Source organism: Emydura macquarii, unplaced genomic scaffold (assembly GCF_026122565.2).
Source record: "Emydura macquarii macquarii isolate MOO-44397 ecotype Brisbane River unplaced genomic scaffold, CSIRO-AGI_Emac_v2 contig_554, whole genome shotgun sequence".
NCBI classification, from domain to species: Eukaryota; Metazoa; Chordata; order Testudines; family Chelidae; genus Emydura; species Emydura macquarii.
This window is the reverse complement of record NW_027130691.1, coordinates 14,807,320-14,830,161: the sequence shown is the minus strand read 5'-3', so window position 1 is coordinate 14,830,161 and position 22,842 is coordinate 14,807,320. Positions and strand designations below refer to the sequence as shown.

The window sequence follows — 22,842 nt, the reverse complement described above, 5'->3', positions numbered from 1 at the left end:
AATACTGTTCCCTTCAGCATTACTGCATGAATGTTTAACACCCAGTTCTGACACTATTGCTTTAAGAACAGAATTAAATACAGCCCCGCTTAGATGGAGATTAATCATCATCTGTTGCTGGTCATCTGTTTAGGTTAATACCTTTAACATTCCAGGGGTTTCTCACCAGAGAAAAAACAGCTTAAAATAGCAAGTAGGAACTATACCTACAAAAGGACGCAGAGCAAAATTACTAATTTTACTGCTGAGGTAAAATCAAATGGAACATACTTACACTGTAAAATTAAAAGGGAAAGGGGGCAAACTCAAGTTTGTTTTCTCCATCTCTGAGATGACTGATTACCATTTAACATTATAATAATGTTCCTACAGAGTAAATTATAGACTAGCTTTTTCTTTTTTGAATCTGACAAAATAAATGTATTCCTAGGCAGAGCTCTGGAAATGAGTTTTGACAAACCAGAACTGCAGATAAACAAACACATTTTACTTACATAATACAAAGTCAGCCATCACGCTGAACCAAATACTTGAACAAAAGGCTCCCCTTCCCCAGCTCTCTGGAGAAGAACTGGGGGAAAGGAAGAAGCTAATTTGTGGGTTGCATGGTTAGGCCCAGTTTGCTGAATAAATAATAATGGTTGAGGGAAGGGCAAGCATCCCAGTACCAGTATCTATCTCAAAGGATGCTGAGTAGTAAAAGCCTGGAGAGTTGCCACAATGAGTTCTGAGGTGATTATAACATTATAATGTTTACCTCCCAATGTACTGTACCACATTTATGATCAAGTTTATTTGGCAGTTCCCAATATAGATGAGGTAGCTAAACAGTTTCAGTCATACTGGCCTATTTTCAAGTGCTTAGAATATCCTGGAAAAGCTATTTTTGGTCTCCATCTAAATGTCTTTCCTCCTCCTCCCACACTCCTGACCCCCGCTTGCCGTACATATGGACGTGCACTTAGGCAAATGACTGCAGTCAGTGGTTCATAACTCTTATACAATATTGCAACCTTCAAAAATTCTTGTTCCCGAAATTCAAAGTCTTCCCCTGAAAAATACAGACACTGACCTGTAATGAGCTCTCTGACTTCCATGTCATTTGTCTTCCGCAATAACCTGATCAACGCCGGGATCCCATCGCAGTTCTTTATAGCCACCTTGTTCTCATTATCCTTCCCATAAGAGATGTTCCTGAGAGCCCCACAAGCTTTGCGATGAACCTCTGGCTTTGGGTGATCTAGCAGACCCACCAAGATGGGAATCCCTTTGAGATGCCTCACATCCTTTTTTATTTTATCATTCTCATAACACAGGTGCTGCAGGTATGCTGCCGCGTTGGACTTGACTGGATCGATGGGGTGACTGAGCATGGCAATCACTTCGGGGAGGTCAGGGTCCCGCCACCTGGGGTCTTTGCGGATGCTGTCAATGGAAGGGGAGCGCTTGCCCAGGCGGTCGATGCTGGCCATGCTCCCCTTCTCTGGCTGTGCTAATGGTGCTGCGTAGCCACCATGAAGGTAAGGGATCCTCTCATCAACCATCTCTGTCTCAACAGGGTCATCGTAGCCCCTGCAAAGAGAGGAACATTCCAAAATAAAAAAAAGCATATTTAACATTCGGTGCTCTTGAGCCAGGATTAACATCTGGGTGATGATCGATTCTTTAAACATCAAATATGTATTCCTGGTAGCATATTTACATTTTTCAAGTAGTGTTTTTCTGGCCTTAGCAAAATTAAGCAGCATTAAGCACCATTCAGCAATGATGAGACCATAGCATGGTATTTGTTTGGTGAGCAGTAAAATGATGACAAGAATTGCAAGTCAGAGACACTGCTTTCATTTAGGTCACTTAGCAAAGCAATGTGATAGAACTGGGTTACGCTTAGTAGGAAACACTAAACCTCATTGATGACACTCTTCTTATGACAAGACAGAAATTGAATTAAAGGCATCCAAGATATGGACAGAAAGCACCTCTAAACTACTTGTAGTCCCTCTCCAAACACTGCACCAACACACACCTTTTAGCAAGTATAACAAGGTCCATTATATTTCCAATTCAGAGCACGTGTTACTGGAGCCCAGACAAGCTCTCTCAGTTCATCAATGACTGCTTACAAAAGGTGGTGGCACACCCAATTTCTGGAATCAGAACTCAGACCAAATAGATCTTCTGCAGAATGGTCCAGGATTGGGGCACTCAACTGAGAGTTGGGAGGCCAAGGTTTCCCAGCTTTACCACTGAACTGCTGTGTGACATAGGGCAAGTCACTTCACCACCTGTGCTTCTGTTTCCCTCCCTGACAGTGGTTAAGCCTAGACGCAGGCCCCCATTGCAGTCATTTTGTCCATTAGGATTAACTGTACTGATCTCTCTCTAACAGTGCGGTAATTTACTGTATACAGTTTGTGAAATAAGGCCAGCCACAACCACCAATGTTCTTTTAAATATGATTATTCTTGTCACTAGGACAAAGTCATGTTTGATATGCTAGTTAAAACATGTTAACGCATTTTCAATACGATGCATTTGCCCTCTATAGAAAAGCCCTTATTCTAAGAACAGTATGTTGAAATTGACTTTTTAATGGCAATCACTGTAATTCTATCCTCCTGCTTTGAAAAAGATCATATCTTAGGCACCCAGTTGTGAAGTTTATCCAATATATTTGTAATGAGATAAATTTTCAGCTTAAGAATGTGTTACTGAGAGAGATAAATGAACTATAGCTATCCTTTTGCTCAACACATACTGCTTTCATCCTGTAGGCTCAGCATTTCACAAACTATATACAGCACATGTAAAATGCAGCAACCAGTGGGGCAATGGGTAAAAGCCCACCAGTCCATAAGACACTGCAAAACAGTGGGTGAAGGGGAAAAAAATCAGCCATGGAGACTGGGTCCACCTATCTTGACAACACAGGAACATTCTTAACTTTATGTACAAAGGGCAACCCACTGACCTACGAGATGACTCATGTATAAAGTTATGAATGTCACAAGCATTTTCAGAATCAGGGCCTTGTTTTTTTCCAAGTTTCATCCACAAGCGCCACACATAGTGAACTCAGTTTATCTATCTCTGAAGGGTGAAGGGCAGAGTTAGTCCTATGAAGTTCTGAACCTATGTTTAACTGTTTTAAACCAGATGTTTAAGATTACAAAGCCATCCATACAGGTATGGTGCATAACGGGTTTTTTTCTGCCTCTATTCCCCCGTTTCAATCAATAGCGTTTTTTGTATCTGCAAAAATAAAGGAACTTCTTCAAAGTTAATTATATTACTTCTTTCACTGCTCAGTAAACCTGACAGATGGGATGACTATCAATAGAAATTAAGGTTACTATTAGAAAAGCCCTGCAGAATCCAAGACAACACAGTCCCTCCCACACATTGTGTGCATGTGCTACAATTTTAATTTTAAAAACAGTCATGAAATTGCAAGTACGGCTTATTTGCTTTTTTTAAACAGTGGAAGACTTTGCCAGCTGCCATTGTTCTGGGCAGATTAGCTACTATTTTGGAACTGTGACTATCTCAGTCAAGCAAGCAATTTTAATTGCAGGAAAAAGGTCCTTAAACTTTGATTTTAGGCACACATTGTGCATTACTGAAATATTCCTGATGTCATGCAGAATGAAATATAGACAATTAATACTTTGCAAGAAGGAACACAGTATTATTCTAAGGAACCGCTAATTAAACTAGAAACCTGGGAAGAAAAGAAATTGGGGATGGAGAATGAACTCAGAGTAGTACAATTAATATCCATATGTTAAAAGCTTCTCTTCCAACTTTAAGTTACTTTAATTCTGATCTTAACCAGAAATAGGGGTAGGATATAAATGGGCAGCTGTTTGAAAAAATCCTTTTATTGATGCAGTTATTTGTGTATGCATAATTCATTATTTTCTTCAGGCTGTAATTTACAGTGTCTGAACAGCCATTAAATTACCCGTTATGTAACAAAGCTGTTTTCAGTCTTCATTATAAGGGGAAGTAATTTACATAAAAAATAAATCATTTTAATGTTAAGACAAAAATGGTAGGGAAAACACCAGAACTCTACCACAATGGAGCAGGATTTTGTTTTTACATACACTGAGTACAACCTGTACTTAGGATACAGTGAAAATGTGCTAGTTCTTTGTCTCAATCTTGCTCTTAATGCTGTATCTTTACTGTACCAGGCACAGCAATAGAGGGAGACAGAGACAAGCTTAAATAGTCACCCTCTCTATGGCTGCTGTTGTGATTAGGTAACTTGTCAATCAGCAAGAGTCAGCCATATCAACTGTCTACAAAAGGTAACTACCTTCCATTTCAATTGAACTGTAAAATTAAGTAAGTATTATTCTCTTCTCCCTAACCATGGGGCTTCCATGCATGAAGGTGAAGATAATTATTGTCTAGGGATGATGGCTGTTTGACTCACCATAGTGAAACCTCTCTTCAGCTCAGAATCGGCCTTGCAGTTCATACTGCGTGGGCAGTCCCCCATATGCCCAAATAAAGTCCCCTTGATTTCATCAAGTCTGCCCACAGGAATCAGATAGAAGACTGTAATGGTGTTGAGTCAAACAAAAGCACCATGCACTCTTGTATCTCACAATACTGAAATATTATATTACAATTATTATTAGGGTAAAATATTCAAATAAATTAAAATTCTAGTAAAATGGATTTACAATTCGAGGAAAGGATCAAATCCAGTTTTGCTACTTTCTAGAATCAGGCACTATCATTCAGAAGAATCTAAGTACATTTCTCCCATCCCAACTTACTGTGGAACCCACTGTAAACAAACCTGTGCACATTCCTCATGAACAGAACACAATAGGGAGGTATTCTCCTTTTAACAGCAATTCATCTTGCAGCAAAGACCAGGTAAAAAAGAAAATCCATTGTAACTGGACAAGATAAAACCTATATGGGGCAAATGCTAATGAAGTTTCATTTTTAGGTGTACTAACTTTGACGGTGTCCTTTTAGGAATGAAGCCTTCACTCAATGCACTAATTTGTGGAATGCAGGCAGACATTAATTATTCTTGTACATGACATATTTTGGGGCTTTAATTCCTTTTTTAAAAATATTTTTCAGACACACAAGGACACATTCAAAGGGTCTTGAACATCAGTCTAAAATTCTGCCAGCTTTCATTTGCCAGGACAAACGATCTAGTGTTTGTCATTCATCAGTGCAAGTGATAGTGCCGGGAGAATTGCACACATTACTATGGGCGAGGTTTTGAGTTTTGCACCTGTCACTATGTATGTTTGTTTTACTTCCTTCAAGAGAATGCAAACTAACAGTTTTGTCATCTAAACTCCAGTACTGGAGACATAACATTAATATCAGTAACAAAGTTGTCTGAATTCTGAATTTTAGGGACTGAATGAGGATCCCATTTTAAAAATGCGTACAATTTAAACAAACACTCAATATAAAGAGCCAGAATGGCGGATTGACTTTACAAAACAGACACAGCCACATGCACAGGAGTGCAAACAGATGGAAAATTTGCCTTTGTACACTCATCTGTGAAGATCTGAAGATGCAACTTTTTTCAATTTATATTCAAATACAACTGGTTTAAATTAGGCCAGTGATGAGAGAAGAGTGAGAGCACTGTCAATAGCTGGCTGATCAAATAGGTGAGGAAAAGATACTTTTTATCCACACCACCAACTGGGAAAGACAATGTACAGATGTAATCCACCTGACTAGGATCCTCCACATAGAGAATTAAATCACTTCAACACATGCACAGGGGTGAAAACACAATGCAGCAGACCTAGATGATGAGGTTTTATCCAAGTTTTATGGGATGGAATGGAAGTGAGTCCAGTAATCTGGCACTATTAGATCAAGATGCTTATTATTTTGAGCTCTAGTAACATCTTAATGTAGCAATAGTGGAGAAGACATTGCATTTTAAAAAAAGTTTTACGTTTGGATTTTTGCCATGATCTGGGTAGGCATCCAAACAAGAGTCCAGCTTCTTCCCAACTCCACACAATGAAGGAGCAGAAGATGCTGTGGTTTAATGAAGAACACAGTGATCTGTTCTTAAGCGCTCTATTGCTACATGTTGGTATATTGTTTGTTATGTTTCATTTATTCCTAGAATTATCTATCTGTACTGGAAATTACACAGGTCAAAATAAATCTGCTGGTCTCTTCCAAGCTCCAGGGAGTATTTGTGGACACTAGAAAATTGCCATACACAATTCATCCCTTGCACAATTCACTCCTATTTAGGAAAAACTGGATGTGGGAATTGGAGCAGCAAAAGGGTTGGCAAAGCAAGAGTTGATCTGAGGTATTTCTACAGCATTTATCACAGGCATGTTTGAATTCAACTAATAGAGATTACCAAGGTCACTGCCAAATGCAAAAGGTCCTGTGCCTGTTTCAGACAAAGCCACCAGTCCTAAAAGAGCCTATGCAGACTGGATTAAATATATTCCAGTTTCCTCCTCTGTACACAAGTTTTTGTAGTTTCTCTTGTTGAAGTGATTAATTCCAGGTGTACTTTGGTTTGGGCTCAACCATTCCCCTATTTAATACCCCTTCCCTGGCATTCCTCTGTGAGCAGTACTTTCCCTGCAGGTACTGATAAGGATCACTGTATGCCTGGTCCTCATGTGCTGAGAAAAATCTGGTACGGAGTGGGTTGACAATAGGCACCACCAACCTCAACCTTTATTCTACCTGCTTAAGAAGACGATGTGCTATGATGTGCTTTTATCCTTTAATTTTTCCACTATATGCAACATTGCACCACTAGCATCACTGGGGATTTGCCTTCCTCTGAAGAATCAGGTATTGATTCTTGCCAAAGACTGGACATTAAAACAGTTATTGGACACTTCCATCGCTATTTATTTAGGCCTAAGTGGAAACTGGACTGGTTCACATCTCAGGGCCATTCAGTGGTCTATATAAAAAGAAACCTGATCTTGCTCCTGTTTCTAGTGAATAAGTATCCACATCACAAATTACCACCTATATGCAAACTTGGGTGGTAGTTCTAACAGACAGACTAAGATTAAAAGGGCATGGAAACTAAACCACCATCTTATCTCAAATTTAAAAGGATCCCTCCAATTCTTCTTTGAGGCACACTGGTTGACCTATGTGGTGAAGCTTCTATTGTCATCATCATCCTATTCTGTGCACAGAGGATTTCAACTTCAAGTGCCATCAGTTTATTACCTTCCACGGGCACTGTATGCTGGTAAACCAGGTGCCAGCTCTTGCCAAGTCTGTAGGCATCACCTGAGCATTGAAAAATTCATAGCTGGAAACCAGACCAGCTGAGCGACATGTTAATATTGTTCAAGATAGTGGTTAGACTTGTGAGGATGTGTTTAGACCCTATAAAATGCTTTTAAGGTGCTCCATGCATCAATCTTACTTGTATGTCTGTATTTCATGCTACAAAGTAAAATATAAGTTTGTTTTATAATTGTAAAAGTGCCTGCTCTGAATTTGTGATCTCAGGTGGGAAAAGTGGCTCCCTTCTGCCAACCAGGAGGACTATCAAAACTAAGTGGGCCATCATAGGACACAAGTTTTGTTAATTGCTCCTTCCACCCATAGAGGAATATCGCTGAAGGCCTGGTCCCATTGGTTTGAATGCTGGAAGAGGGAAATAAAAATATCTAATGAAGATTTTTCATCTCTTTGCTGTTTGGACTCTCACAAGGGGTGGAGCTAAGAAACAAAAAGCAGAGATCTCCAGGGTCGACCTGGGTTAAAAGCCCTAAAAAGACATTCAGTGCAGATAGATTACTACATCTATGACCTTTTGAATCACAGACTGAAACCAATTTGTGTATACATGCTTTCTTGCTTTAACCTGTAATAAAACCTCACTTTTTCCAAGTTTATAAACCTTTAGTTAGTTTATTACAGGATTAGATACAGGTCTTTGGGGTGAGCTCTAAGGTACAAATTGACCTGGGGTAAGTAACTGGTCTCTTGGGACTGGAAATAGCCTAAATATTTTATGATTTTTGGTGTAAGTGACCATTTATCACTGAATCCAGCTTGCCTGGAGGCAAGATAGACTGGAAAACCCAAGGGGACTGTATGTGGCTCCAAGGTAAGACTGCTACAGTGATCTAGGAGTTCACATTTGTTGGTGAAATCTAATTATAGAACATACCACAAGTTTGGGGTGTCTGCCCTGAAGTTGGCAAGCTCAGTCATGAGCCACTTCAGACTTCAGACAGTTTGACTGGCAGTAACTTCATTTTTAAGATGAAAAGATTAAAGAGAGAATTAAAAGGCTATAATCATGCACTAATTACTTTGGGGTTTCATCATTAAATGTGAATTTGCTGCTGTTAGGTATGCCCTTGATCTATAAGAAACTGAGACATAAGTTTAATTGTTTAAATATTTCTTTGAGTAGTTGTAAATGTTCAAGAATAACCATTTTATGAAGTAGACCTCATTCACTCCTCTTATGTTTTCATGAGCTAAACTTTACTGCCACATTCAGATTAATTGCTTGTCAAAGCCCCTTGATCATATTAAATATGGAAAAACAACAAAAGAAATGCAAAACAAAAACTGTAAATTGGTCCTATCAAGACTGCTGTGGAACAATACATCAAAAGGGATGTTTCAAAACTTTTGAAAATGCAAATTGATAGGTTCTAAGAGAGTATTTAGTTATTCATCCTGCTGCAGTTTGCAAAATGGCAGAAAAAATTAAAGTCCTCTGTTGCCTGAATACTTTTAACAAGGGCTGTAAAATAAAATTTTTGCCTCGAGATAACAGAGAGGTTATTCAAGTTTTGTAGATCAATCAATATTTCAGTACCCACCAGCTGCCAGATTAGTGTTCATTTCAACCCCCAATGTATGTAAGTGTGAGAGAAAGGGCTAGCCTGTGAGACTGCAGGCTTGCATCATGTAGAATTTGCAAAGGCTCTGGCTTCTTTTCCAGTTTGTCCTCATGCCAGTTTGGTGGCATATGCTTATATGCATCTTCAGAAGGAATCTCCAAAAACTGTAGGAGGCGATGAAACTAGACATTGTACTCAAGATTTTAAAGTTATTTTAAACGAGAAATAATGGAAATTAAAACACATCATCAGAGACAGACCAGGCTTGTATTCGAACTAGATTAATCCACAAGGGGGATGGGGGAGGAGGGACAAAACAAATGAAAAGTCAGTACGTTTCATAGCCAAAAATGACACACACTTTCAATTTTCAAGGTTTATAAAGCCAATAATGACTTTCAACTGAAAAGGAATCCCTTGTTCTCAAACTTGATTCTTCTCACAAAAGCCTGTTTCTGCAAGCCCAATGTGTATGACATGAGTTCAAGAATGCCTAGCAAAAGGTGGGCTGGGACATAAAGCAGAAGGGGGAGACTACAACGGGTCATACTGAAAGGTGAATTGTCAGGCTGGAGGGAGGTTACTAGTGGAGTTCCTCAGGGATTGGTCTTGGGACCAATCTTATTTAACCTTTTTATTACTGATCTTGGCACAAAAAGTGGAAACGTTGTAATAAAGTTTGCAGATGACACAAAGTTGGGAGGTACTGCCAATACAGAGAAGGATCAGGATATCATACAAGAATATCTGGATGATCTTGTAAACGGAAGTAATAGAAATAGGATGAAAATTAATAGTGGAAAGTGCAAGATCATGCATTTAGGGACTAATAAGAATTTCTGCTATAAACTGGGGATGCATCAATTGGAAGTGACAGAGGAGGAGAAGGTCCTGGGCGTATTGGTTGATCACAGGATGACTATGAGCCACCAATGTGATGTGGCCATGAAAAAAGCTAACGCGGTCCTTGGATGCATCAGACGAGGTATTTCCAGTAAAGATAGGGAGGTGTTAGTACCAGCATACAAGGCGTTGGTGAGACCTCATTTGGAATAGTGTGCACAGTTCTGGTCTCCCAGGTTTAAGAAAGATGAACTCAAACTGGAACAGGTGGAGAGAAGGGCTACTAGGATGATCCGCAGAATGGAAAACCTGCCTTATGAGAGGAGATTCAAAGAGCTTGGCTTGTTTAGCTTAACCAAAAGAAGGTTAGGGGAGATAAGACTGCTCTCTATAAATACATCAGAGGGATAAATACCAGGGAGGAAGAGGAATTATTTAAGTTCAGCGCCAATGTGGACACAAGAACTAATGGATATAAACTGGTCACATCAGGAAGTTTAGACTTGAAATTAGATGCAGGTTTCTAACCATCAGAGGAGTGAAGTTCTGGAATAGCCTCCCAAGGGGAGAACTGGGGGCAAAAAACCTAGCTAGCTTCAAAACTGAGCTTCATAAATGTATGGAGGGTATAGTATGATGGGACAGCCTACTTTGGTAATTGACTGATCTTTGACTACTGATGGTAGATGCGCCAATGCCTGTGAAGGGATGTTAGATGGGTGGGTTCTGAGTTATTGCAGAGAATTCTTTCTTGGGTGTCCAGCTGGTGAGTCTTGCCCACATGCTCAGTGTTTAACTGATCACCACATTTGCGGTTGGGAAGGAATTTTCCCACAGGGCAGATTGACAAAGGCTCTGGGGTTTTTTTTGCCTTCCTCTGTAGTATGGAACACGTGGATTCTCTATACCTTAAAGTCTTTAAACCATGATCTGAGGACTTCAATAACTCAGTCATAGCTTAGAGGTTTATTACAGGAGTGGGTGAGTGAGGTTCTCTGGCCTGCATTGTGCAAGAGGTCAGACTAGATAATCAGATTGGTCCCTTCTGACCTTAGAGTGTCAATGAGTCTATAACTCCCAGGAAAGTGGTTAGAGCAGAAGTAATTTGTGAATAGCCTCCCTAGTTGTGCTAAGGGTAATGCATATGTTCTCCTCTTCCCTTCATGTAAAATTGGGCCATTATTTAGCACTGTCAAACCATATGATGTTGAGCACTTCCTGTGAAGTGCTGAGTACCCTTATCTTTTAGCTGGGTTCAATTGGGAGTAGAGGGTACAGAGTATCTCACAGGAGTGTAATTACTAGAAGAGGTATTCTTTCAGCAACATGGAACAACAGACACTAAGCCTCTTAGAACTGTAACCAGCCAGTTGTTAATTTTAACATTCCTGTTTTGCAGATAGATACATTCTGGCCCTGTCAAAATTCTTATAAGGTATAAGTCCATTTTTCCCTTGTTAGTACTAGATGAGGAAGACAACATAACATAGTCATTAATTTTTTCTTTACAAATAAAAATGCAACATGGCCCCTATATTTAGAAAGAGAGGGGGCTGAATTGCATAATCTAAAACTAAGCTGCCCCGCAATTTGGAGAAAGGATCGTTGCACATAGAGCATATATAATTTTTCACATAGTATTGGTGACAATGTATTGTAGGGTCTCTGTCTGCTTTGTGGTAAGCAAGCTGATCTTCCCTAGGAAAACCCACTGCCTCCTGGAGACCCACTTTTCTCCAAAGGAACCCATTCAAACTTCCCATCCCACAGTGCACAAGGGAAGAGTTGTAAGAGTGGCTGACCTGGAGACACAGAATTCCTTTGGGAAAGTCCATCTCCACACCCAGAATCAGAACTAGGTTGGAAACAGAAGCTAAAGTTTTACATTCATGCCTCTTTTTTGCTCATGTCAGGTCATTTTGATTTGTTGGGATTATAAAAGATTAGTCGTTAATGGAAAGACCACACTGACTACAACTGTGGCTGTTTTTGCTGCTCAGTCACTCCAGAAGCTTATGTAGACTATTAAAGGTTAAAATTTTAAGCTTAAAAATAAATCAATAAAATAGTTGCAGATTGGATCACAAACATTCAGGCACAGGATTTTACCTTCCTTTGTGAGGTCTTCCTCTCTCAGGCACCCCTGCAGATGTCCTTCGGTTCACCGTGGAGTAATCTGGATCCAGTTCATACCCTTCATCGTCAACCCCGAGGCTACGATTATCATCCTCCAGCCCATAAGGCTCTGGCTGGAAACGTTCTGGCTGGGAGCGATTCAAGTCAACGTTGCTGCCTGTTGGCACTTGGGGCTGGGCGATGGGACCATAGTTATCCCTCCTGCTCGGCAAGGTGAAACTACCATCCTCTGGCCGGTAACTATTTCCTGGCATGTAGGCATAGCGAGGACGGAAGTTGATGCCACGGGACAAGCTGCCATAGTTGTCGGCTAGGTCGCCATATCCATCATGACTGATAAAAGGGCGATACTGGCTGTCGTGGCCGTCAGGATAAGAATCGTAGCTATTGTAAGATCTGGTCAATGTGGACGAAGCTTGTGGTGTGATGTAACGCTCTCCATTCTTCATGTATCTTCTGTCTATTGAATCTGTGTAGCTACCCATGGGAGATGAGCCATCCATTACCGGCAGGCCATCAGGGCCAAGGGGGACCTGGCGTACTGTTCTAGTGGTGACTGTTTTGACCATTTTTGTGACCTGTGAAGCAGAAACCAATACAGATGTTAATGTTTTCCTTCTGTCTGGCTCTAAGTTTTAGGATGCGTACAAGGAAAAATTCCTAATGAGGAAATCTAAAATTAGTCTAGAAAAGGCACTTAGAAAACATACTCCTGGCAGGCACTAGATTACCTAACTGATTTATAAAATTCCACACTAGCCTTATGTTGCTGTTTTAACAATTAGAAAATTGATCTTCTATAAAGGTGGAGAGTCAAAGGTGAAAGAATTTAAGCTTGTTAAGATTCTAATTATAATTAATACAAGTCTTTCTCCCATAAGCTCCACTTTTCTACCCTCAGATCGAACCCCTCCAAAAACTCTTGGTTGCTCTCAGTTACACTGGTGGAAATCTAAAATGACTTCATGTAAGACTTTCATTATTGCAGCCATCCCAAACCGTACCTGTCTAGAGGAGCTTTTGCAGAGTTTCAGACGCTTCTTTTGAAGTTATGTTTATGCATACTTTACTTTTATTTTCATATGATTTTTCCTCCTTATAAATCATGTTTATTCCAACCCAATCAGACTTAGAGCGTTGGGTATTTCACATTGATCATCCAAAAACATGAAAACAAATTTCAACGTCTAAAGAGGAGATTAAAAAGGAAGGGTTTCTGGAGCCCACTCCATTTAGAATTCCTGGCCAAAGGGATACAGACTAAGGAGTCCTCTGCCAAAAGGTGTGACATTTCCCAGGCTGTGGTCCTTCTGAATACATGAGAAATGTCTAATAACCACATATGAGAACAAAGTTTGGAGGATATAAGGTGACAGTAAGCACGTTTACAAACAAAGATAGAAAAAAACATTCTGGATCAGTCCTGAGGTCCATCTAGTTCTGTATCTTTCTCTATTAATGGCCTGTTGTATTAATTTAGATGGATTAAAGGGACATAAAGAGTCAAAGGTTTAAACATGACACAGTCACAGCCCAACATTAAACAGTGTTAAACAAGGTTCAGGGTTCAGTATTCAGAGATTCCAGTCAACATAGGCCAACACACTAGGAATCTTTACTAAAGACACAGCAAACACTTTACATTTCAAATGCCTTTATTAAATAAAGCTTTCATTTTAACAACATCCCTTCTTCCCTTTCTTCTCTTTGGCTGGAGAGAATCTTTAGAAGGAAAAAACCCTTTGTCTGACAATATTAAAGATGGTAATAACTGTCCTTTTGAGGAAAAAGAGAAAAGTTAATTGAGATGGGGTGAAGCTGTCATTGCCACTACTGTTGTTAAACTCTGATCTCATTTCCTAGCAGCAAACCAAGACCAATACCCACAAAGGGAACAGCAAAGATCAGCAAAGATAGAAAATGCAGCTTCTGTCTCTGGTGCTAACTTACTTACAACCTCACTGCTAGAGACAGCAGACACATCACACGTCTTATCAGCCATTCTGAGGCCTGGAAAACTTGTACCAGCTTCTGGCTGTTTGGGACATTACTTCAGCTGCCTCTTTCTGGTTACTGGCTTATAGCTGGCATTGCAAAATATAGTCTTGTCGGCTAAACGAGACTCTTAGTACACAGAAGGGAAACAGAGGGATTGGAAAGAAGAAATGTAGTGGGGAAAGGAGAGAGAGAGGTAAGAATAAAATCTCAAATCCCAGGTGATGTTTGGGATTCAGCTGGAGCCGGTGGATGTGGCAGTGTTACCTGGGACACTTTCTCTGGCCCTGTCTGCTCAGGATATATTTCAGGATCAGAATGATGAAGGTCCAGAGTCCCAGGGGACAGTGAGAATGACCATTTTTCTCTCAAAGTCTTTCTTTTTAAGAATCCCAAAAGTGAGCATTGGGTGGAATAGTCCATCTTGTCTTATTTTATTCCTCATTAGGCCTAATTTCTGACACACCAGTTTTGGTTCACTGATTTCAGGTCTCACATTTCTCTTGCTTGTGATCTTATCACAAGCCTTGAATTATATCAGTTGGTCTTTTTATTTGGGCTAATTCAGTCTCTTTTGCATCTTTTCTCATCAACATTTGATATAGATTATTGTGACATCTTATAAACTTTTACTCACTTTTTACTGATGAGCTTACCATTAAGGTAAATTATGGCCCAATTATCACAATAGACCAGTAAGAGCTGCTTCATAGGAGAGGCAAGAAACCCTGCCATAGGAGTGCTGAGATAAGCTGCCCCTATGGAAAGTTTCCTTCTAACCCCGAATGAAAGTCGACTTTATCTGTGAAGCATAAAGATTTCTCTCTCTTCCAGAACACATGTGTAACCCACAATAAGAAAAGGAAAAAGTGAGAGATTCGTATTAGACCTGCAGTAGCAACTGGCTAATATACACTATTCTGAAAGCTATGCTAGCATCAGTGAAGATGCTGTTGTTCATATAAGGAGGTTATAAAGAGTCATGTTAATTTTGGTCCTCAAACACTCAAGTGGAAGGGAGAATTAATACACTAGCTTGTATTGCCCACTGGAAAAGAACAAAAATCAGAAAGATTTTTAAAACCAAATACTAGAAATTATGGAGAGAGTTAAAAGGGTAAGTGTAAGCATGTTACACTTTTGTTAATCTAAACCGCAGAATGCTGTATGTACACTGAGTAGAATGGCAGATATTAAATCTGTTTCTGAGCCATTGAACAAACCAGAAGTCCAAATTGAGACAGTCTGATCTGCAGTCTTTGCTTAAAAAAATATCTATATCTGACCAGATTAACCAAACCACTGTTAAAAACAAAATTAGAGTACATCTTTTGAAGGAGCTTCAGAGATATCCTCCCGCAAGATGATTTCACACGGAAACTGGGAATAAGAAAATTTCACCAAACAGTGTTTTTCCCAGAGACATCTGCAATCAAATGGTACTTTAACCTAATGAAATAATGAAGTCCTGTAAATCTGTAAAATAACAAGAATGGCTCCCCACCAACAGCATAATTAAACAGCATCATGAGCTGAATGATGCATAGCCAGGTATCAACATGATCTTTTCTGTCATTAAGACAAGAACTGAAGGAGATTTTCTCTGCATCCTAAGGTTTTTCCTTAGTAATTAGCGTCTTATCTGCAGCTTAGTCTATTTTTGTGTTTTGATAAATTAAAAGAAAGAGAACCACACCTAAATAGAATTTGGCATTTTTTGTTTCATTCTATTTGCACAACACATCAGCAGTCTTTTATGTATTAACACCAGTGTCACCCAATCAGGGTTGATTGATTTAAATCAAGTTTCCCATTGACACTTCTTTACATATTTCTTAAACAATGGTGCAAATCTGATCATTAAAACATTAATTTACAACTCAATACAGCATTTTACAACATCTAGGAGGGTATACTTTGTGTAATTTTTTAGATAATTTTTATTAATTTAGGAAATAGTACATAGTATTCATTACACCTGTGTCAAGCTGCAGATGCAGCAGCAGTACATTAGGAGTGTTAAGAACTAAATCCCACACACACACACAAACAAAATAGCACTTATATTATTAAACTAAATATTAAATGTTTCACATTTGCAATTGCAACAGTCTCCTGAGTTGCCAGCTGACAGCTGTCCTTAAACTTTTTTTTTTTAATTTTCAAATTTTATTAACTCTAACAGACAAGTCATCACAACATTAAATATACACGGTCCTTAAAACTTCTACAACTAGCTCTCATCTTCCCCACTCCCACTGTCATTTTTATTCATGGACAAACAGAAATAAGAGTTTTCCTGCTTTTTCAACTCCCAGTCGATTTCTTAGCTTTGAGTGAATAATATCAAATGATGAAAATATTCTCTCTGTGCCTGCAGAGGAAGCTATTGGTGTGAAAAGTTGGCTTAGCAACTGAAGGAACTCTGTTTCAAGGTGCCTGGCTAATGATTTCCACCAATTCAGGGAAGTGACTTTGTTCAAAACATCATCAGTAAACATGTACTGTTTAAACGGTTCTCCTCCAGCCCTGAAATTTATTATGACTGGCATAACTGAGGAGTGATTTTGAGATGCCCAGGCCATGGCAGCATCATCATCTTCAGAAGTTAGGCATCTAACCTTTATATCTGGGGTCGAAAATGTTCGCATCAGCAATGCATCAACAATTTCTCTGAAGTTTGTTTAAGGCTATGGATATAGGCTTCAGCATACTGAGCATATCCTCTACATTCCTCTTTAATCCAATGTTAGATACTTTGGATGAGATACTTCCATCTATTTTATCATGGTTTTCTTCAAAGTTTTATGAGAATAGGCCAGTTCTTAATAAATTGTTCAAAACCAATCAACCACAGAATTCCATCGAACATCTTGAGGGAGAATTAGTTTGGATCCTCCTGCTCTCTTCAGTGAAGCTGAAGCGAAATGGCTGTTACGGAAGTATTTTGCAACTTCAACATTTTCTTTTATTCCTGGAAAAGACGTACTTAAGTCTTTGGCTAAAAGATGCATTAAATGGGCACTGCAGCCATCTGTTATTAAAGAGCATCCTTCCATTTCTTCTTCTAAGTATCTTCTCATCTTTGCGAAGTTGCAGCATTGTTTACAGTTTATTACAGCTTTCACTGCCACTTCTTTTTAAATATTCTGTTGTGTGGGCATTTCCCGATGTATCTATTTTTTCTGAAAGATATGCAACCCTATCTTCCATTGTCACACAAGCACATATTACTGGATCATTGTATACATTGCTCCACCCATCAAGGCTTAAACTGGCAAAATTTCCCCTCAGCATTTCTTGCACACTGTTCAATTTCCTTCTCATACACTGTATCTAGCAACCTTCCACCAATGTTTGCTATACCAGGTGGAGTGTAGTCTGGTTATAAGGACTCAGCCATGTCAATGAAGTGTTTATTGTTAATACAAAAAGGAGAATTTGTGGCATAAATTAACCGAGCAATCTTTTCATCTCTGGTGTCTCATTGGTATTTGCTGGTCCTTCTACAAACCCATCCATGGTGGTAGTTTTACTGGATGATTGAAATCTTTTGCTTGCTACTGATATTTTGTTGTGTGATATACATTTAGTTGCCGCACTGCTGCTAAAAGTACCAACGGAAGACTCTGAAGTTGTTGCAGATAGACAGACAGTCACAGTCAAAGTCTCTTATGCTTAAATGGGATCCCGAAACAAAATTCAAAAATTATTTTGAATTGTCGTTCTTCTCACTCTATTATTCAGTTAATCATTTCCATTTTTTTCAGCAAGAATGCAGATCCGATTCCAAATTACCAAAAAAGCCAAGACTGACTGCGCTTAGAGTGCACTTAATTTTGGAGTAAGCCTCACTGGCACTTCTGTTTTTTGAGAAAACACGTACAGGATGGATTCCCTTGGGAAAACTGAGTTATGCTGAAGTAAAATAGGGAATAGACTTATGGTATTACCATTATGGTCTGTGGCCATGATGTTCCAAAATAAGGGCATGTATTCTGTAATATAAAATAAGAAAATGAAACCCAGTGGCAACTGGCAACTCTAGATTTCTCTTACTGCAGCTTTCTGTACCATATACTTGCGTGATAGATTCTAAACCTAGTTAACTAATTAAATAAGCCATAAGGATTAGCTAAGCTAAACGTTTTTTCTAGCAACATCCAACATAGCAAACAGCTTGGAATCAACTTAATCAACTGAAAGCGTATCCTCAGTCTTCTTAAGATAAAAAGATATTCCACACAAATTTGCAAGTAGCAAAAGAACGGAGAAAACAGTAGAGCACACTGTGAATGCATTATCCCAACTGCCATTGCACTGGGCTTTTTACTGGTCAACCAGCTGTTCAACTCTTATCCTGGAAGGTCTAAAATTTGTATTATGGGAATGCCTAAGGGCTTCACCCAGGAAGATACATTTGAGTGGACCAGAGAGTGTAGTTTTTGGATAGATTCCCTAATCCAATGGTTCTCAAACTTTTCCATATTGAGACCCCATGGTATATCAGAAAAAAAAAAATTGGGACAATTCTCCATAAATAGATGGTGGTTGCAACTCCACAGAGCCTGTTTGCAATCTCCAGACTGAGAATCTTGGATCTAATCTAAGATTATATTTAGGTTAAATCAGGGGTAGAATTTTCATAAGTACCTAATTCCCATTTTCAAAGATATTTGGGTATTGCTCTGCTCAGAATTGCAATGCCTAACTGACTTTGTTAGGCTTCCTATCACTGTTAAAAAGGAGTTTCTAATTCACTTTCAAATATGAAGTTTAGCTTCCTAGATCAGGGCATGTTTAAATAAGGAGTTAGTGTAGGGCAAGCTGGGATGGAAATCTACAGCATTCCTGCATGCCGCACACAAAATATCCATGTGGACCCGCTGCTGTGCTCTGAAAGTTCGCTAGTGTGCTATCCACATGGACAGCGAATGCACAGCATGCTAGAGTGCTGTAGATTTACACCCTAGCTTGCCATACAGTAAGTGTTCACATAAACATCCCCATGGGCGCTTTAGAAAATTTTATTTCAAATCCATCTAGTTAATATTTTTTTAAAATTAAAATGTCAATTAAGTTGTGTGTTTGTCAGCCTTGACACTATCTACTTAACAAGGTGATAATTTTTTATATTTAATTTGAGGCCTATGTAGTGTCTAACAATATTTCTTCCAGTTCTCTTTCTGGAAATACATTTGCCAACAGAACCTAATGTACCATTCATACTTTACAAACCTGCATGTTTTCTCTTCTCTTTTCTTTCCTGCCTTGAAATCACAGGCACAGAAAATGAGAAAAACTGAAAAAAACTACAGCAATTATTTTACAAATTAGAGGTGACTGGATAGATAAGCTCACAGTGCATATTAGTCCCTCAAAGAGTCTGACATACTAACATTAAATACAGAGAAAGATCATATCAGGATTTTATCTAAATGGTTTGCCTTTGTTCAAATGAAGCCACCTGATTAAGTAGTGCCTATAATTCCTACCTTCCATGTTGTAGGGTTTTTTTTTAAAAATACCTCAGATGAATTAAATATTTTATAGAAGCTGACAGGATGATGGAGATTTTGCTGAAATTGTGTCATAAAATAGAAACAGAAAAGAAGGAAGAACTCAAGGATAAAAACACTGACATTTCAAAGTGCTTATTTTTGAACTATAGTCTGTAAAATTATCAGGCCAACCAGGTTCAAGTCTTTACCTTTCTGTTAGCTGGTGGGTAAATGCTGGCCCTACAGATTTTCAGAAAGAAGGCTCAAACTCCCCCACCCCTTAAACTTGACATTTTCAAAGACGCTTAAGCAAGTGAAGTACAACTCCCACTGAAATTCATTCCAACTGCAATGCCTAATGCACCTTAAAGCCCTTTCAAAAATCTCTGCTTAGGTGTATAGTTGCACTGTGTGACTAAGTGTCATCTCAGGAATCCAGGGCTTAAATAACACGCACTTTCAATCCCCTCAAAGGGAGTAGCAGGCGGTCAGCACTTTGCAGAATCTGGCGAACACTGAAAAGCATGAGGCAGAGTGTGTACGTTCTCAACTGATAGGCTTCTTTATTTGGTTTTGGGTTTAAAAATAAATGCTATCTAGAGATATGTACATTGTTTCATGCAAATACAAAAAATGAGGATCAAAATCTCTCTTGGAAAGCATTTCGCATTTCAATGCAGATGAGGATAAATATCCAGAAATATAAAATTTCTTTGGAATCCTTGTTTCATCAAGAAATATCCAGAAGCAGAGAAAAGAGAGTGCACGCGCACACCACATAAACACACAGAAATAATTTGGCTTAGTTTATTAAGTGCTCTTCAACCACTTAAAAACACACTTCCTTTAATCTGCTGCTTCTTATGCTAGAAACTAAATGTGATAGCTGGTAGCTTCCTCCCAAGGTGACCTTTGCTGTTTTAACATGCTAGATATTTGCCTTCCAGGAGAGGCTGTAAAGTTGAGATGGAGTATATCTGATACATCCTTTGTGCAGTGAACGGTATGCAGAGATCAAGCCAGCAAGGTATGTAGATTAAACAACAGAGAATTAGTTTGGAGAGCAACCATAGAAAGTGCATTTCAAAATGCTGCATGAAGGGAGGTTTTCTCAGTTTAAAAGATGGCAATGATTCAGTTCTATTAACCCTTCTTCTTAACACCACTCACTACAATAGGAGGTTCCAAAGAGAAGAAGAAAGAAAATCCACAGTGTCAAATTTCAGTGCCTCTGAGTTGAGGCTATTTTACTTTGATTATACTTTGAAAAAGACAGCTGTATATTTTGGCTCTGAAATAACAGGTATAAAAGAAAGCATAAGGGAACAGCATTATGCAGGAGCATTCACATCAGACAAGATATCAATTCTAGCTCCAAAGTCTCAAATGCAAAATTAAAGTGAATGAAAAGGGAACCAAAATCTAAAAGTTAAAATCCACTCTCGATCTGTGAAGCCCAAAAACATGCTCTAAATAGCACAACAAATCAAGTAATACATGCATGAGCTTGTTATGCCAGTCACAGACACACAGTCAAAACTGTCTTTGAAGAGGTATCCTAAAAGAGGAAGTGGGATCCTAGGAAGCTCCCTCAAATGCAATTGGCTGGTGGAGGAGCAGATCCTTGGGTTCTCTGGTCTTTAAGACATTGCATCCAGCACATTAGTCAGTCAGAGAAGCAGCCTGGCACTGCTACTCTCTTGAAAGAATGTCCAACTGAGGGAAGTGGCTGGCCCAACTTCCCAGAAGAACATTTCCTGCTGTGAAAGTAGAAGAGAAGCCTGGCCCCAGGTAGGAGAGCTCAGCCTTGGGCAAAGAACAAAGGGTGTAGTCTGGAAAGAACACTAGCCTTTACAAACGTGTTAATTACTGTGTTAACTCAAGGTAAAAAAAGTCTTGTGTAGACATCCCCTGAAGCTCCTGTCTGAGAGAGAAAGGCATCTGTGTCTCCACTTGGAGACCTACATTTGGTGGGAAAATGGGGCAGAACTGAACTGGAGATTGATGGTTTGCCTTGAAATCTGGTGGAAAATTGGTTGGAACATGGGAGAAATGTAGGTGTGTAATACATTAGGTGGGAAATGGAACATGATCTACCCCAGAACAGGGTAGGATTAACGTCTCAGATGATTTTTTATTTGAGTAAAGGGTTAAATTGGGCTAGAGCATATTTTGCACAGTGTTTGGGGTAGTTGCAAGGGAAGGTAATGAGCTGCTGGCTGAGACAGGTGTGGAGAGTGGGATGTAGTGTGTGCACATACAGATATAACACAGGAACCATATCAATTTTTAATACCACTTTTATTAAAGTAATGCATTAAACATTACATAAAATAGATTTAACATTTGTGTGCCTGAAGACAAACTTAGTTCTAATGTATGAAGTTACTTACGTTGAGGAGTAACGCTGGTTCTTTGAGATATGTCCCCCTATGGGTGCTCCGCTGTAGTGTCCCGATGGGTGCTCCACTGTAGGTGTGTCTGCATCCCTGCGCTGCTGACTGCAGAACTTTGATAGCGGTGTCTGCTGGGCCCATACACGTGCTGTGTTTCCTCGTGCTGCGCCACAAGGCTAGCCAGCACACATGGGCTAACCATCCTCAGTTCCTTCTCTCCGTAGAGTCATAGTGAGCACTCTGAAGTAGAGGGGAGTAGAGCACCCATAGTGACACAAATCTCAAAGAACCATCATTACTGAACAAGATGAGTAACTTCTACTTTGAGTAGTGTCCCTATCGGTGCTCCACTGTAGGAGACTCCCAAGCAGCATCTCCCTTGGAGGGCTGGGACTTAGGAGTTGGGTTAGTCACAGATGATAGTACTGTGGAGCATCAGACGCAAAGTCCCTGGTGATTGCATAATGTTCTGCAAAGGTGTGGACTGACACCCACGTCACCACTCTGCAGATCTTTAAGACGGGGACATCCTTAAAGAAGGCGACTGATAAGGAGATCGATCTCATGGAATGTGTATGAAACAAGTCCAGAGGGTCATGTTATGAATTTGGTAGCACTGTCGGATGTAATTCAAGACCTACTTGGAGAGTCTTTGGGCAGATATTGCTGAGCCCTTAGATCTTTCTACCATGGAAAGGAATAGTCTAGGGCAGTGGTTCTCAACCAAGTGGTTCTCCACCAGGAGTATGTGTGCCCCTGGAGATACACAAAGGTCTTCCAGAGGGTACATCAACATCTAGATATTTGCCAAGTTTTACAACAGGCTACATAAAGAGCACCAGCGAAGTCAGTACAAACTAACATTTCATACAGACAATTACTTGTTTATATAGCTCTATATACTACACACTGAAATGTGAGTACAATATTTATATCCTAATTGGTTTATTTTATAATTACATGATAAAAATGAGAAAGTAAGCAATTTCCTAGTAATAGTGTGCTGTAATTTTGTATTTTTATGTCTGATTTTGTAAGTCATTTTTAAACGAAGTGAAACTTGAGATACTCAAGACAAATCAGACTCCTGAAAGGGGT

General features: G+C 39.4%; 1 protein-coding gene across 16 annotated transcripts in view; it reads right to left on the bottom strand.

Annotated features, from left to right (window-relative positions):
- The window catches only part of ARVCF (ARVCF delta catenin family member), a 395,675-nt gene that overhangs the window by 105,230 nt on the left and 267,603 nt on the right, over positions 1-22,842 (bottom strand). For all 16 annotated transcript variants that reach the window (XM_067539839.1, XM_067539832.1, XM_067539833.1 and 13 more), the window contains 2 exons: positions 11,826-12,430; positions 1,073-1,572 (listed from right to left, as the gene is read on the bottom strand). In XM_067539839.1, the coding sequence (XP_067395940.1) occupies positions 1,073-1,572; positions 11,826-12,430 (1,105 nt within the window). The remainder of the gene's footprint in view (positions 1-1,072; positions 1,573-11,825; positions 12,431-22,842) is intronic.